Source organism: Strongylocentrotus purpuratus, unplaced genomic scaffold (assembly GCF_000002235.5).
Source record: "Strongylocentrotus purpuratus isolate Spur 01 unplaced genomic scaffold, Spur_5.0 spur5_contig_852, whole genome shotgun sequence".
In the NCBI taxonomy this organism is placed as follows: domain Eukaryota; kingdom Metazoa; phylum Echinodermata; class Echinoidea; order Camarodonta; family Strongylocentrotidae; genus Strongylocentrotus; species Strongylocentrotus purpuratus.
The window spans coordinates 50,001-66,747 of NW_022145560.1; the positions used below are offsets into that span (position 1 = coordinate 50,001).

General features: G+C 35.6%; 2 protein-coding genes across 2 annotated transcripts; both read right to left on the reverse strand.

The window, feature by feature from the left end:
- Positions 1–173: 173 nt before the first annotated feature.
- On the reverse strand, positions 174–7,614 carry LOC115928148. Its single transcript, XM_030994949.1, has 4 exons — positions 7,280–7,614; positions 2,422–2,938; positions 1,132–1,278; positions 174–588 (listed from the first exon to the last, which is right to left on the reverse strand). Exons 2-4 carry the CDS (start codon positions 2,863–2,865, stop codon positions 451–453), a joined length of 729 nt encoding a protein of 242 aa, XP_030850809.1. The 5' UTR covers positions 2,866–2,938; positions 7,280–7,614; the 3' UTR covers positions 174–450.
- Positions 7,615–8,326: 712 nt separating this feature from the next.
- Positions 8,327–9,999, reverse strand: LOC115928076 (endo-beta-1,4-glucanase D-like). The gene is made up of 2 exons (XM_030994773.1): positions 9,982–9,999; positions 8,327–9,145 (listed from the first exon to the last, which is right to left on the reverse strand). Exons 1-2 carry the CDS (start codon positions 9,997–9,999, stop codon positions 8,660–8,662), a joined length of 504 nt encoding a protein of 167 aa, XP_030850633.1. The 3' UTR covers positions 8,327–8,659.
- Between the last annotated feature and the right edge of the window lie 6,748 nt (positions 10,000–16,747).

Here is a 16,747-nt window from a genome sequence, read left to right on the forward strand (position 1 = left end):
ACAGTAAACATGTTTATTGCGACGCACCTGCTATTTAAAGCTTATCGACACCTAGTGTGGCTAGGAGGGATTAGACCACACAGTTGATGAGATAGCCACCTGTCAGTGACCTCCACTGACAGGTGGCTCTCTCATCAACTCAGCTCTCAAATAACATAATAAATAGAGGATCATGGGGAACCAACAGGCACCGATTGGGGAAGTTTTCTATATAGAGGGAGCAAGTAGCGACAAGTAGGACAGTGGGGCTTTAAAAAAGAATTGCTTTCGCAAAAAGGTTTTCTGATGTCTACAAACAGTAGGCCTGATTTAAGAAGTATTATTAATTCTCAACGTAGCCTTTGTCGAAAATAATTTGTTATCAATTATGATATGCTGCGCTTGTTTGTTGTATAACCATATTTTGTAAATCTTGAGTTTACAGATTATTTTTTAAAGTGGGTTCTTCCTCTAAATGTACAAAATATAGATGATGAGGGAGAGTTCAAATACGGCCCCGATCAGAAGCCCCGAGCCAGCCCACATCCTGGATGATGACGCCGCCGTCCTGGCCCCGACGATGTCTCCAGTTTGTAGTCGGGTTCGAACCTGCAAGCGAAATATAGAATCAACGTAATGTCATTATTCCTAATCATTTTTTGACCAGCGGGACAAACTAATAGAACTTTTCTGCTCAGTTCAATTTGAAAGGGAAAACATGAGACGACGATAAGACGTTAGGCCTTGCACACGCTGAATCTCTAATTTCTCTTTCTTTCTATCTATACTTATTTTCTTTCTTGTTATTCATTCATTCATTCATTCATTCTTCATCTAAATATCATCAATTTATCTATTACTTATTTATTTATTTATTCATTCAATATGTTATTAATCTAATTATTTACCCATTTATTTATTTATTTGTTTATAATTTCATTCAATTATATATTCTATCTCTCTTTCTCTCCCTCTTCCCTTTCCCCTCCTTCAATCTCTTCCTCTCTCTCTCTCTCTTCTCCTCTCTCTCTCTCTCTCTCTCTCTCCACCCTTCCTCTCCCTCTTTCCCATTTATCTATATTTTGATCGGACCCCGCCCCCTCCCTCCCCCTAATCTCCACAGAGCAACGCCATTTCAGCCATCATGCTCACCTCCAGTGCCTTCATCATCGCTGCCATTCCAAAAGGCACGCAGCAGCAGCACAGCACAAAGGTAGCAAAACCGATCAGACAGTGAGTGTTGATCTCAGCACCGACTTGGCTATCGCGGATAATCGTTACATGCTGCGGGTATCGCATCTGTTGGGGGAGAGAGAGAAAAGGGGTTGAGATACAGTCAAACCTGCTTTACTGACCACCTGTCTACAAAGAAACCTGTCTACAAAGACCACATTTTTTGTTCCCTTGAAAATGATTTCTCATTGAAACATCATAAGGAACCTGTCTACAAAGACCACTGTTTGTGTTTCCCTTGGGCGGTCGCTATAGACAGGTTTGACTGTAATTTGAAAATGAAATTCAAACGACAGTATATTTCAAGAACAAAATACGAGTTTCAAACAGAAATATGACAATGTATTCTAAACATAATTTGTAACATTAATTTCTAACATAGATCTGGAAAAAATTATTTCAACCACAAAATGACGAAAGGCATAGGTCCATGACAAAAATGAGACAAATGAGCGCAAATGAGGGTGGTTGTTTACTTACCCCCCCCCCCCCCCCCTCCTCCCCCTATTTCCTGAATCTTGAAGATGTATTAACTATTTTGTTTGTCATTTCCTAATTTTAGAATACGGTGTCGGCTTTTCAGTATGCATTTGAAAATAGGAAGTCAAACATATGCGGCCTATTGTTGCTATGAATATTGTGTTTATACAGTGAATTAGCATGAGACCGGCCTTTCAGTGGGAGAGGGGAGGGGGGGGGGGCACCAATCTTACTAGATGGAGTGAAAGTGAATTAAGAAAGCCATCAACTAGGGGATTTTCTAGGAGTCCTGTCATCTTCTTTTAACCTTCCCCTTCTTCTTTCTCGCTTTTGTTTTACTGTCTTTGTCCTCCCTTTGATTTGAGTGGGTCAAGGGCCCCTGTACCCTCATTTTTAGCTACATCGCTGTACCTTCATTACAACATCAGGGGAGTGTTTCACAAAGACTACGATCGAATTTAAGTTGGACTTAACTATGGCAGGCCGTTTATGCCACTGTTTGCTCTTACCATTATGATGTTTAAATAGGTTTTTTCCTTGAATAATGAATTATCAAAAATGCGAATTCTGTAGATTTGTGACCATGATTGATTTTGTACGTTCCTTGAGAGACCAATGCCAGTAAATGTTGAGAGTAAACAGTGGTATGAACGGCCTGCCATATTTAAGTCCAACTTGAAGTCGATCTTTGTCTTTGTGAAACACCCCCAGAAAGGCGAATAGACTTACAGGCGCAGCCATGTCGTTGAGGGAGCACTGATTGTATTGTCCGAAAGACGTCGACAGACCGTGGTCAACAACGAGTTCTTGCATGGCCTCTGAGAGCCCCGCCCCACTGGGGCTTCGATGATGGTGATGATGAACATGACACCGATGAAACGGCGGTCCTCTATGATAATGCACACGACATTGAGGTTGACTTTGAGATTGACCTTGTCCTTGTGACTGCCCTTGACACTGACCTTGACAACGACCTTCACCTTGGTACCCATTGTTCGTATATGTCTCCTGCACTACACTTGCGTAAGGCGGGGGAGAGCCGAGGTCAGGTCGCAGTGGAGTCTTTTGGGGATCGACTGGTGCGTAGGGGGGTAACTCCGGGACTGGTGGTGGTGGTGGAGGGTTTGGGGTAGGGGCGTGAGGGTGGGGCATTTCGTCTGGTACTGATGCCATCCTGTGTTGGAGTCACTACTTCATCAGCGTTGGTTATATCACCAGGGTGGTGTATATTGTTCTGATCCTCCTGCTGCAGTGAGTAAATACAGAAAAGAAACCAATTCGGATTATTATGATTTTGTAGGCCTTAAATATCAGGAACCTATGCCTCAAATCAATTATTGTACATCATTATCATTGTTGTTATTATCCTTATTATTATCGTTATTATTATTTATTATTATTACTGTTATTTGTATAATTTACTGTATACCACTTCTACTACATGACTACTAATAATAATGATACACGTATAATTATGCCAACACCTTTGCATGGGTTGGGAAAAGCGTTCTTATATCACTGAGCAAAATTCACTCAAGTCCCGTTTTCCCTTTTATTCAATTTTGTAGTCATCAACATATCAATAAAGATGAGACAATGTGTCCTTATATTAAAGCCCCACTGTCCTACTTGTAGCTACTTGCTCCCTCTTTATAGAAAAATTCCCTAATCGGTGCCTGTTGGTACCCCATGATCCTCTTTTTCTTATGTTATTTGAGAGCTGAGTTAATGAGATAGCCACCTGTCAGTGACCTTCAAGTTCAAGTTCAAGTTCAAGTTTTATTTATCTTTCTTTCATAACACACTTAACAAATATGACATGAATATAACAAGTTTAACATAATATGGCGTTACAATAGAAAGATGAGGTGACCTTGGTTGAAAGCAGGGCTTGTGGATTTAAGGTCCCTCATGAGTAGCTTATGAGTATGTCCTAAAAGAACAAACTCGTCAGATAAGAATAATGCAAACATTTAAATGCTGATAAACTAAACTAACTAAACAACTGAAAAAATATAAACATAAATAAGTATAATAAAATCTATTAAATACTTAATAATGGCTTTAAACAAGAGAAACAGGAAAAAAAAACTACGAGCAACTGGACTGAAACACAGACAAAACAAAAAAAGACGGACGGATGAATAGATGTGAGAAACGGGAGTAGAATTATGCTGACCTATATAGTAAATATTTTTCTTAAATATTGATCACAGCTATAAATCTAGACGATATCGACTCAAATAAAATAACTTTAGTTTGCGCTTAAATACATAAATACTGACCGATTGCGCTATTCTTGGTTCAAGGGAATTCCAAAACCTAGGACCAGTGGACCCCAAAGTAGTAAGGGCAAATTGCGTTCTAACAAGAGGCAAGTGATATGCTTGCGCCTGACGTGTGGAATAACTATGAACTTGGTTATTTTTCTTAAATATTCTAGCCAAGGCCACTGGCAGTAGACCTGCATTCAATTCATACATTAGAGCTCCTAGTTGTAAATGATAAATATCTTCAACTTTCAAAACACTACTATTATAAAAAAGAACATCTGTATGCGCAAGATAGTGAGTATTACAAACAATTCGTATTACTCTTTTCTGTACCAGTAATAATTTATCAATTTGAGATTTGAACGAGTTGCCCCAAGCTAGCACACCATAGTGCAAATATGGCAAAATTAAAGTTGCGTACAGCATACGTAAAATATTCAGTGGGAACACAGATTTCAATTTATATATTACACCAGTATTTCTTGACAATAATTTACAAAGTTTACTAATATGGTCCTTCCAATTTAAATGTTCATCAATATGCAAGCCAAGAAATTTAAATGTAGATACTCTTTCAATCTCAACACCATTGAACATTACATTTCCAGGCAATAATTTCAGGGAATTACTAAAGAGCATATAATTAGTTTTTTTAAGATTTAAAGACAACTTGTTTGCATGAACCCACAATGTCACATTGGTCAACTCAGAGTTTACAGTCTGCAAAAGAGTTTGTGGATTTCTGTGAGAGAAAAATACACTCGAGTCATCTGCAAATAAAATGAATGTTAACATTTTTGCGGAAAGTTGAAAATCGTTAATATACACAATAAACAAAAGCGGGCCTAGAAGGGATCCCTGTGGGACCCCACAAGTGACGTCCCGCAAATCTGAATCAATTCCATTTAAAGTAACAAACTGTTTCCTGTTTTTTAAGTAGCTTCTAAACCAATCTAATGCTATTCCCCTTACACCATAATGGCACAGTTTATCTATTAAAATATCATGATTTACAGTATCAAACGCTTTAGAGTAGTCTAAGAAGACACCAACTGTATGCATGCGTGCATCTAAGGCACTGGATATCTTATCCACCAAATGTAGAATAGCATGAGTGGTAGTGTGTTTTTCACGGAAACCAAACTGAAAATTAGACAAAATTTTATCGTCCGAGTATACATTAGCTTCTCAAGAATTTTAGAAAAGGAATTCAACAAAGAAATAGGACGATAATTATTCAAGATAAGGGCATCACCCTTTTTAAAAATGGGCACAACCTTTGCAATTTTCATTTTCATGGGTACAACACCAGTGGTCATTGATAGATTAAATATATGTACGAGGGGTTGTACAATACCAACAATTACATTTTTTATCAACTCATTTATTACAAAGTCACAACCCGGACTTTTCTTATTCTTTAAAGAATGTACAATATCAAATCATTCTTCTACAGTCGTTGGCAATAAAAATAAACTATTATGATTAGGGTTTTCTAAAAAAGATTGAAAAAAGATTACATTTGATTCCATTATCTGGTTTAACAATGCAAGGCAAAGTGACAAACAAAAGCTGAGAAGGGTTGTAAAACAAGCCAGCAAAATAATGAACCATAGTGTTGACCTAGATGAAGTCTGTAAGGAAAGAGTAGTATCTAAGGCCCTATCCATTATGTCTGATCTTACCCACCCCCTTAATGACCAGTACATACACCTGAGGAGCGGACGAAGATTGAGATCTATTAAAGCAAGAACTAGTCGTCGCATTAATTCATTCATACCACTTTCCATAAGAGTAGTTAATGAAACCCAGTAAAGAATAGAGAATGTGAAAACCATGCAAAATACCCTCATTGACATGTTACACGAATATATATATTGTTTTAGTATACTTACTTTACTGTTGTACCTCTACTGTTATACCATATCAAGAAATAATTTTTAACACAAAATACCTACTTTAGATTAGAGTATATAAGAATTTAAAAAATGGAGGGTATGTAAGAAGAAAGAGAAGAAGAAGAAGAAGAAGAAGAAGAAGAAGAAGAAAGAGTATTTAAATGTATATTCATCATGACCATGTATATTATATCAAATGTATACTAAAACAGGGCCCTATGAATGTCAATTATATGTTGTTCCTATGTTCATTTATATGTTGAAGCAAGATTGTTCATGTGCATATAAACAATTATCCTATATGGACTCAATAAAGAAATGAAATGAAATGAAAATGTTTTTTGAGACTCTGGGATGACACGCGACAAATTCTGGCCAATATTACAAAAATATTCATTGAATTTATCTACAATAACTTCTGGATCATCAACTACATTCCCATCAATGTTTAATTTACTTACATCAGAAGCTTTCTGCTTTGGCTTAAAGACATTCCTAATCACTTTCCAAGTACCTTTTATATCATTATGTGTCGCCTGAAATTGAGCAAAGTAATACTGCTTCTTAGCAGCACGTAGGATTGAAGTAAGAGTATTCCGATAAATAGTATATTTCCTATGAGAAGACTGAGATTTACTAATCTTATACTTATAGTACAACTTATTTTTCCTATTTATTGACCTCAACATAGAATTAGTAATCCATGGCAATCGAGGGGTTGTTCTACGATTTCTACTATTACATTTACATAAAGGTAAATTTTTATCATACAGCAAAAAGAATGTATTTAAGAATTTATCATATGAGCTATCAACATCATAATCACGTAATACTTCTCTCCAATCAGTTGCTGACAACTCATCTCTAAATTTAGCAATACTGGCAGGATTACTTTTTCGAACATATCTATTATCGCTGTGTGGTCTAATCCCTTCTGGCCCAGTAGTATTGACGGTCTTTAAACCTTCTTCCTGATTGTTTATTCCTTGATTTTGACCATATTTCCCAATTAGTTTGTGTGAGACATTTCAACATGTACAAGATTTATTTTGTATTGTGGACTTTGTCGTTTTATAGTAGGCTGTAGTATTTTTTATTTCACTCGTTTAGCTCCTCCGTACATAAATGGTCTGCAAAAGATTAGTCTTTACTTACCGACGAGTTGTTGATTACTTATGGTATTTAACATGAAATAGGCTTACCAGTAATGTATAGACAATTTTTTCTATAAAGGCAGGATCATGCAATATAAAAAAAATACCTCTTCGATTAGAAAAGTGATTAATTATCTACATTTTGTACCACAGCCAGTCGTAAACTTTTTTCTCCTTTTTATATTTTTTAAACAGAATGATATGTACTCTTTTCAATAGCAGAACAGATAATCTGAACATTACTAAATAAACTACTTATTACCTGAAGTGCTTTGACGTAACTGTTCGATATATGTGCGTTAAGTTGTTCAGAACCGGGAATCTTTTCTCGCGAATATATTCAGTCGATGCTTATGGTATACACACAATTCCATGATACTTCAATGGCGACTACTCATTTTTGAAGCTGGGTGATGGCAATTTCCCGGGTTTATTCCACTTTCCATGTTGATAACAATTCAGTGATGGTGAAATGAATCAAAGTTTAACCTTGAGAAGAGGGTGTACAGAAGCTGAAAATTAAAAAAAACTACCCTATTTCAAATAAATCAGTATTATTAAACTCAAGCTGTGTTGTAAAACTACGTGTATATACAGTACGCCTAGATACAACTTAGCATATAACTGTTTATGCATCGACAACTCAACGCAATTTACGTATAAAGGAAACTTCTGCGTTGTCATTTGCACGCAGCGTATATAAAAGCGGATATATTTGCGTTCCTTTTGTGATCAATGGAAGGTTATTGATTCTATTGTGTTCAGAGCTTCATGTGAGTTCGGTGAGAGAGAGAGAGAGAAAGAGAGAGGGGAGGGGGGAGAGAGAGAGAGTCAGAGACAGAGAAGGGGAGAGACAGACAGAGATAGAAAGTGAGAGAGAGAGAGAGAGAGAGAGGCAGACACAGACACAGACACGGACACGGAGAGAGAGAGAGATAGAGACAAAGAGAGAGAGAGAGAGGGGGGGGGGGGACAGACAGACAAAGGGAGGGGAGATTATGTTTTAGGTGATCTGACATTTTCTTCGACGGTATTTGTTTTAAACGTAATTTCAGTTTTAATACGGAAAGTGTTTATGCAGTGTATTTCAATCATGGCGGTAGACTATATCTGCAATTAGTTTAAACATGGGTACTCAATGTGTAACCATTGTTAAGATCACAAAAGAGTTCTACTCTTAATGGGAATGCAAAAGAGTTTTAAAAAACAGACACACGAACAATGATGGATTAACTTGACATTTAGTTGATATATTTATTATTTTTCATTGAATCAAATGAATACAAACAAATTTCAATAATTTATGTTTATTGATAACAAAATTAAAAAATATCCAAAATACATTGCTACTCTGGGATTTAATGATCCAAATTAATGTCTTTCTAAAAAAGGCTTCTTTTTTATTTTAGGGGAGCATTGGCCTACATAGAATATAGTGAGCAGGCGAAACGTATCCCTTTAACAAAAATTGTAATTGAATGTACATCATGCATTTCAAGCGTTTTGATATATCATTTCGTCATCGTGTATCAAGCAAAACAAGACATAATAATTTAATGGGGAACAACAATAGAAGCATCTCGCTGACCGAATATGATATCACAGTTGCCCAAATAAATACAGGATTAATACAGATCGTTGTTTAGACGGCGCACGCGCATGGAACTGCTGTTGTTGCAGCAGCCGTAGTTGCAGCAACCGTTGTAGCAGCAGCCGTAGTTGCATCAGCCGTTGTTGCATCAGCCGTTGTTGCAGCAACCGTTGTTGCAGCAGCCGTAGTTGCATCAGCCGTTGTTGCAGCAACCGTAGTTGCAGCAACCGTAGTTGCAGCAACAGTTGTAGCAGCAGCCGTAGTTGCATCAGCCGTTGTTGCATCAGCCGTTGTTGCAGCAACCGTTGTTGCAGCAGCCGTAGTTGCATCAGCCGTTGTTGCAGCAACCGTTGTAGCAGCAACCGTTGTTGCAGCAGCCGTAGTTGCATCAGCCGTTGTTGCAGCAACCGTTGTAGCAGCAACCGTTGTTGCAGCAGCCGTAGTTGCATCAGCCGTTGTTGCAGCAACCGTTGTAGCAGCAGCCGTTGTTGCAGCTGCAGTGGTAGTCTCGGCGGATTCACTCTCTTCACTTGAATCCTAATCAATGACAACCGTAAACAAGATATCATCATTACTTCATCTAAATTAATTTCGTGTATTAAATAAATGAATTAATAAATGATTAAATGAATAAATAAATAAATAAATAAATAAATGGATAAATAAATGTATGAATAAATGATTAAATGAATTAAAAAGTTTTACAAAAAGATAAATGATTAAATAAATAAATATTAATTAAATAAATAAATGAATAAACAAAAAACAAAAACAAAAACAAAAAAAGTAAATGAATGAATAAATAAATAAATAAATAAACAAATAACTAAATAGATAAATAGATAACTAAATAAATAAATAATTAAATAAATAAATGAATGAATAAATAAATAAATAAATAAATAAATAAATAAATGAATGAATGAATGAATGAATGAATGAATGAATTTATTTATAAATAGATGAATAAATAAATGAATGAATAAATGAATGAATAAATTATGAATAACGAAATCAATCAATCAATCAATAAATGATTAAATAAATGAATAAATAGATAAACTAGTAAAAGCACAAATGAATAAATAAACATGCATTTCCCAGTTTATTGTTATCATAATACGTGAATGCATAGGTCAATAAGCCTGAATTGATTAGTTGATATTGTGAGATGGTTTATGCGATTACATGATATTTATTTCAAAAGCCGGTATTCTAAAATGATGTAACCACGAGACCGACATTGTAAGGTGTTGTGGTCTAGTGGATAAGATTCCTGGCTGTGAACCATGCACACGGTACGGGGTTCGAATCCCGCCGCGGCAAGACATTCATCTACATTTGCCACACTCGACCCAGTAGTAAGTGGGTACCTGCATGGTAGGATTCATTCCTAGAATGCACTGAGCGCTACTGTTACCGGAGCTTAAAGGTAATTCAAAGTTTTGGGAAATTTTGAAAATTGGGTGGATAGTGATTCTTTACAATTTTGATATATTTGGATGCCCCTGTGGATGTATGATAAGCACTAAAAATCTAGCCCTTAAAACACTTCTGCTTTCGAGAAAAATGGAGTATAAAAATTTAACGGTGCTCCCGGTAAATTTTGATAAAATTCAAATAGCGCCTACGGCCGTACAATGGTAGCTGCGACCATGAAAATCTCAGAATATGTAGTTGTGATATATAATTTCCAAACGGGAATAGCTAATTGGTCGATTTTAGTCAATAAACATTGTTTTATAAGCTTTATGAATATCTTGACCTATACAACATAATATAAAGAGTGTATTATTTACAATTTAATAACTTTAGTCTCGATTTCAACCGCGACAACGATCACTGAATATTGTATGATCGCATATGCTTCCAATATGTTAATTTGAACCAAATTCATGACCCCATACCCAAACTTTTTATAACAGTATCAAAGTTATTTGGAAACGCATAGAGACATTACATCATAATGGCATTTTTTATTTAATATTAATCCAGGCCCGTTCTTATAGGCTGTAGCCGTGTGACAATATGAAATATTAATTTGAATATTTGTTTCCTTCGCAATATGCATTTATGTAATATTTGTCCCCTTCTCTAACCCCTTTAAACTTAATTACAGGTGCTGGACGAAATCAAAGAATATAAACTTACCGAGTCACTAGGTTCGCCACTAGTACTTTCGTCACTTGTACTTTCCTGTTTAAACGAAACAATCAAGAAACATGGTCAATTCGGATACGTATTTAGATGTTAGATTACAGAAATTTTCAACAAATATCGGAGTAGAGATGTACAGTTAGTAAATTTCATTGGACATTTTAGTTCATAAGGTATAAAATAATAACCAAAACATATTCTATAATAATTGTAGTTGAAAATCATGTTGCTCATAATGAATTCTGATAAACTTTGAATCATAATTATAAGCTCGCGTTCGATTTTATTCAAAAACAAAACATAAAGTAATTATTATCAACTGAGAAGAAGAAAAAAAAAGGAAAAATATTGTATAATGTGTTCGGGGTATAGACGCGGCTGACAATCCACGCTCCACACCCCCCCCCCCCCCCCCCCCCCACGACCCATCCTCTCCATCCACGGTCAAGCAACGTTAAGCAGTGCTTCAGTTTAAATATCTTACATAATATCTTGAAACCATTTCAAATTGCGTTTTCACACTAATTTTACTGCATCTATATAACCACCTACGGATTTAAAGCGAATGACACACCTTTTTCCCTTTGTCACAAAATTCTCTTGTAAAAAGGCACCTAAAAAAATGATGACCCTTTTTTGTGCTTGTCAGCAAATTTTAGGGATACAGTGCGCACTCTTTTACAGAATCCTTGATCCGTCCCTGCACATGAAAACCCTATCTGTATATTTTTTTTAATTCGATCTATATGAGGTGCACGCTCAAGGCACAATATAATGTCTGATAAACTGCAAACAAAATAATGAAGAATTCTGTAGTCATATAATATGTTTTTAAAATCATTACTACGATTTTTCTGAGAACTTACCACGCTTGTAGATGTCTGCCTCTTTGCTCTATCTAGAGCCTCTCCCCCTTTACCTCGGACTACAGCTCGACCTGAGAAATATCAAAGAAAAACATAACATTTTGGGAACTATTCTATACAAATCATGACGCAAAAATCGGTCTTTAATGGAAACCAAAATAAAAAGAAAGAATTTATATCATGTTTAAAAATTTCATTTGTCATGTTACTGGCAGATTAAAAAATGATTATCGAAATTAATGTAACTTACAACCTTTTGACAAGTTAAATGTAAAATGCATACAATTATAAAAAAAGTGAAAAAAGGAACAATAGAATTAGAAATATGGTCTTGTTTATGTCATTATGCTTTATGGGTATCTTGCATAACAAAGAAAAACAAAAGAAGCGAACATTTTTTTTGGATACATAAAAAAAAAGACTTTAAAATTTCCGAAAATGAATTTAAGGCATATTTAAATTGATGTATGTCAAAGTTTACACAAAAGAAGCAAACATAATTATTTTTGATACATCAAAAGGCATTAAAATTTCCGAAAAAGGAATTTCATGCAGGTTTAAATTGATTTATGTCAAAATTAACAACAATTTACTTGTAAATATGGTTTGATAAACGATGTACATGTAAGATATTTTTTTATCAATTCCTATGTAAAGCTTTACAGTTAAGAATGATATGCTGAAAAATTATGTTATTCATTAAATGATTCAATCTTACATTATGAGGCACATTTCAATAATCTTTAGAATGCACGCAAAAATGAAATTTCACTGTATTATCTTTATCATCATTATAATTACAATTTTTTTGGAGAAATATGCATGTATATATTCATTATTCCTAACAGAGTAATTGCCAATAAAATAATGTCTTAGATCTCTCTTTACCAACCCATACTATATACAAATGTCATCATTGATTTTTAAGTAGTTGTTTTACCCAAACAAAAAGATGTAAACTGGAAAATTATTATGAGGGCAAAGTTAGTATAGAACAAACATGTTACGTGCATTGCATCTAAAATCCATTTTGTTGCTGGTGCTAATGCCATCTTGGAAACTGAATTAACGACATAAACATGAATGTGTCCTCTTCGCTCTTAACTTTGATCGAGATGGCATGATGCTGAAGGTTGTTTTCTGACTTCATTAAAAAAAATGTTCTCTCTCTTTAAGTACTCAACCCCACTCCCTTTTATTTCAGGATAACAATTATGTTATATGTATTTTATTTAGTGGGAAACAAACGAAAGAATTTGCCCAAATACTTCGCGTTCGAATGACCACTTTGCCAATTTGACATTCATACAGAAATAGTGATCTTATCTTTAAACCATTCAAACTTGCGACAGTTTCTTTTACTTTTTAATTAATTTCACACAGCTTAGGGAATAATTGTTACAAAGGTTGAATTTCCTTTACCTTGGATCTGCATTTGCTCGCTTAAGTTAAGGAAACACTGTGTGCATGGGACATAATTATCCATATAGGACATAATATCCTTATGCACGTTGGACTAGAGGCGTCATTTCGCGGACTGCGTTATTAGCTGCGCTAATGAAGCATGCGTCAAGCTTTTGGCCCATACTCCGGTAATTCAACTCACTTTTTGCATTGTTCATTTTACAAACGCTCTACGTGCGATGCCACTCTCTCTCATGGAGCGTCAAAAGACAGTGTATGTCACTGATGCAGTCATACGTAAGATAAATGATGCCCCGTGTGCAATATGCATAGGATTAGTATTTTAGTTATAGACTTACCTTGTGTTGATGTGGCCATGAGGAGGCAGACTGCAGCAAGAAAAGCAATGAGTGATGCGGTCTTCATCTGGGATTTTAAAAAATGTATACATTTTAATTATAGTTTCATCTGTGTAGAGCAGAAAATCATTAACTCTATTTAACAAAAAATGTTAAAGTTAAAGTCCTTCTGGCGGCCAGAAAACTATCATTTTCATTCACCCTTCTCTGTAATAATGTCAGATATTTCGATTTTTAATTGAGGCATTATTGCTTGAATAGATGATTATGACAAGTTACAAAAAATATGCCGATTTTATGCAATTATGTAACAAATTAGTGCAGTTATTTGATCGCCTTGCATACATACTTCAGATACTTACAGATTTATACATTTTTCTACGTCATGAAACGTAATGTTTGAATGTGGGATTAATCATAAAAAACCCATTTGAAAATATGCATACTAAATATTTTCAATGTCTGTTTTTTTAAACCCTTGTACCAAACAGAAAACGTTTGCTTTTCTGACAGTTAATTTTTGTTTAATAATGTAATTGTTTGACACCCCCCCCCCCCCCTCCTCGTCACTTTAACAAACTTTTTGTGAAGACGCCCCTGTTCATCATCATGATTTACTTACCGAGTTGCCCCCTTAATGTACAACTTAAGAAATCAATTCGCATGTCATGAAAAAGAAAATACGTCATCGTGATTATCAGAAATAAATGGATAACACAAAATATCAGCACTTACCTTGATGTTGTAATGTACTACTGTTCCTCTAGAGAATACTGGTTTAATAATAATATATCTCTTAGTTGATTACTCCAATCAAGTTATGATTTTTAATTGAGAATTCTCTCCCGTTTAGTTTTCGACATTCTTGCAAAATCATGATCGACTACAACAGAATATACAAAATGGAAAACCAAATAATCTCTTTGGATGTTTTTACAATACCTCATAATCGTATTGTTATTGCTTGTATTGGATGATTTCAATAACAATGCAATAATCTTTTTTATTTAACAGTTCAGTTTAGTGCATTATTACGCCAAAACCAATTAAATGGAAAGATTATTGGAAAAAAATAAACAGCACGATTAGACATAGAAACAGATGCGATAACAGCTGAAATAGTGGATTTTCTTTAAGTCGATTTCCTAAAACCTTTAAAATAATCTTTCTTTCTCCTGATTTGGCTTTCGCCCTACCACCACAGTCACTTTTTAACGAACTACCACTCATCACCACCCCACCCACTGCTTTCTATACTGTGTGTGTGTGTGTAAGAGAGAGAGAGAGAGAGAGAAAGTGGGTGTGCGTATGTTTGTGCGCGTTAGTGAGTGAAAGGAGAGGTATATAGAAAGAAGGAGAAAGTGAAAGTGAGAGAGACAGAGAGAGACAGAGAGACAGAGACACACAAAGGGAGACAGAGAGAGACAGAGAGACAGAGAGAGTGATAGATAGAGAGACAGAGACAGAGAGAGAGCAGAAAAGGAGGGGGAGGGGGAGGAAAACAAATCTATAAAAAAGCTAACAAATATTATGTGACCCTTCTACCCCTCTCTTTTCTCACCTTTATTTATTTTTTCTTCTGTTTTCTTCCATACGTCAATTTTACCTTTTCTTTTTCCCTCTTCCTATCACTTTAAGGGAGAAAATCGGTCACCCTCCCTATGAAGAAAAAAATTATATTTTCCCTAAAAGTGCAGATGATACGGGATATTTGCAGGGATTTAGGAAACGGATGTTACTAGTTTATCCAATAAACGTGGATTGCGTAGTCAGCTGTTGATCAAGTACCATGCCAGACGAAGGAATCCTTTACATCCCATTGTTTGATCAATAATATTCAGCGAAATTATCAAAAAGATTGTTTTTACAAAGACAGTCATAACATATTTGGTTCGTATATATCTAGAACATTTGCGACATGACTCGAGTTAATTCATTATTTTTATTTTTATTTTATTGAAATATATTTATTCTGGATAACAAGAATCAGATATACATTGTAGATACAAAATCTGCTTTACATCATGGTCCTGAACAGGATAAAAATGTAGTACACGGAAATATAAATAATGAATATCACCAAAGCTCACAAGCAAAGGTAAGAACAGTATAAAACTAACATATAAGAATAATATGCATTAAAAGTAGTAAAAAGCACAAAACAAAAATCAAAAACGACAATGTAATAACAGCGGAAAAAACATAAAATCACTTTAATAAAAAGGCATTAAAATATCACCATAAAAAATTGGAAGAGGAGAAAAGATATAAGGAAATTGGTAGAAAGTAAAGGAGGAAAGAGAGAAAGAAAGAAAGAGGGGAGAGAGAAATGGAGAGAGAGAGAGAGAGAGAGAGAGAGAGAGAGAAATAAGCCATGTCAAGAGCAGTAAATGAATCGGCATTGTATCACACAGGTTTAAAAAAATTGTCCTTGTACAAACGTTATATTGTTTATAATGTAAATTGACGACAATAACTGTTACAGTTACGAAATGGATAACATAAAATAGCAGAGCAACGACTATATCAGGGACTGAATAAGATCGGATTTTGTTTTGTTTTGGGTAAACATTTGATCGTTTGAGCACTACATTTGGATTTAAAAAAATTATGTAACAGTTATTACTTCACGCAGGGAAGGGGTGTTTTGGGGGTTCAACTTTCCCCTCAATTTTTTTGTTTCTCAAGGAGGGGGGGGGGGGGGGTGGTGAGTAAAATTAATGCTCCTTAACCCCCTCTCCCCAACTGAGCGAAATATCGGCCGACGCGATTTTCCTATTTCCGGGGGCAAAAATGAATTGCTCACTACCCCCCCCCCCCCAAGCCCACCCCACTGAGCAAAATATTGGTCGGCGCGATTTTCAATTTTTAAAAAACCCTCCTTGCTTGAAAAAAATCCTGCGTACGCTACTGACCCCACCCAACCCCCTGAAAGCCCATGAAATCTATACAAACAGCATGGGAGACTACCAAGACATTACGGCCCCATTAGGTGATGACTCTGCTCTCATCTGGGAGGGGGAAGGGAAAAGATCCACCCAGGCGCGTACGCAGGATTTTTCTGAAGGGGGGGGGGGGTTAAAAATTGAAAATCACGCCGAAAAATTCGTAACGACTCAGCCAGCCGCTGAATAAGCGGGGGGGGGGAGGAGGTAAGAGGACATTTTTTTTTTTTTTTTGGTGTCCCAAAATTGGAAAATTTGACCGATCGATATTTCGTATCGTTGGGGGGGGGGGGGGGGGGTAAGGTCAGCTTTTTGGGGTCACCCATTACCACAATTTTTTTATTTTTTTTATTTTTTAAATTAAAAACAAAACAAAAAGGGGGGGTTCATTAAAAACACACACATACA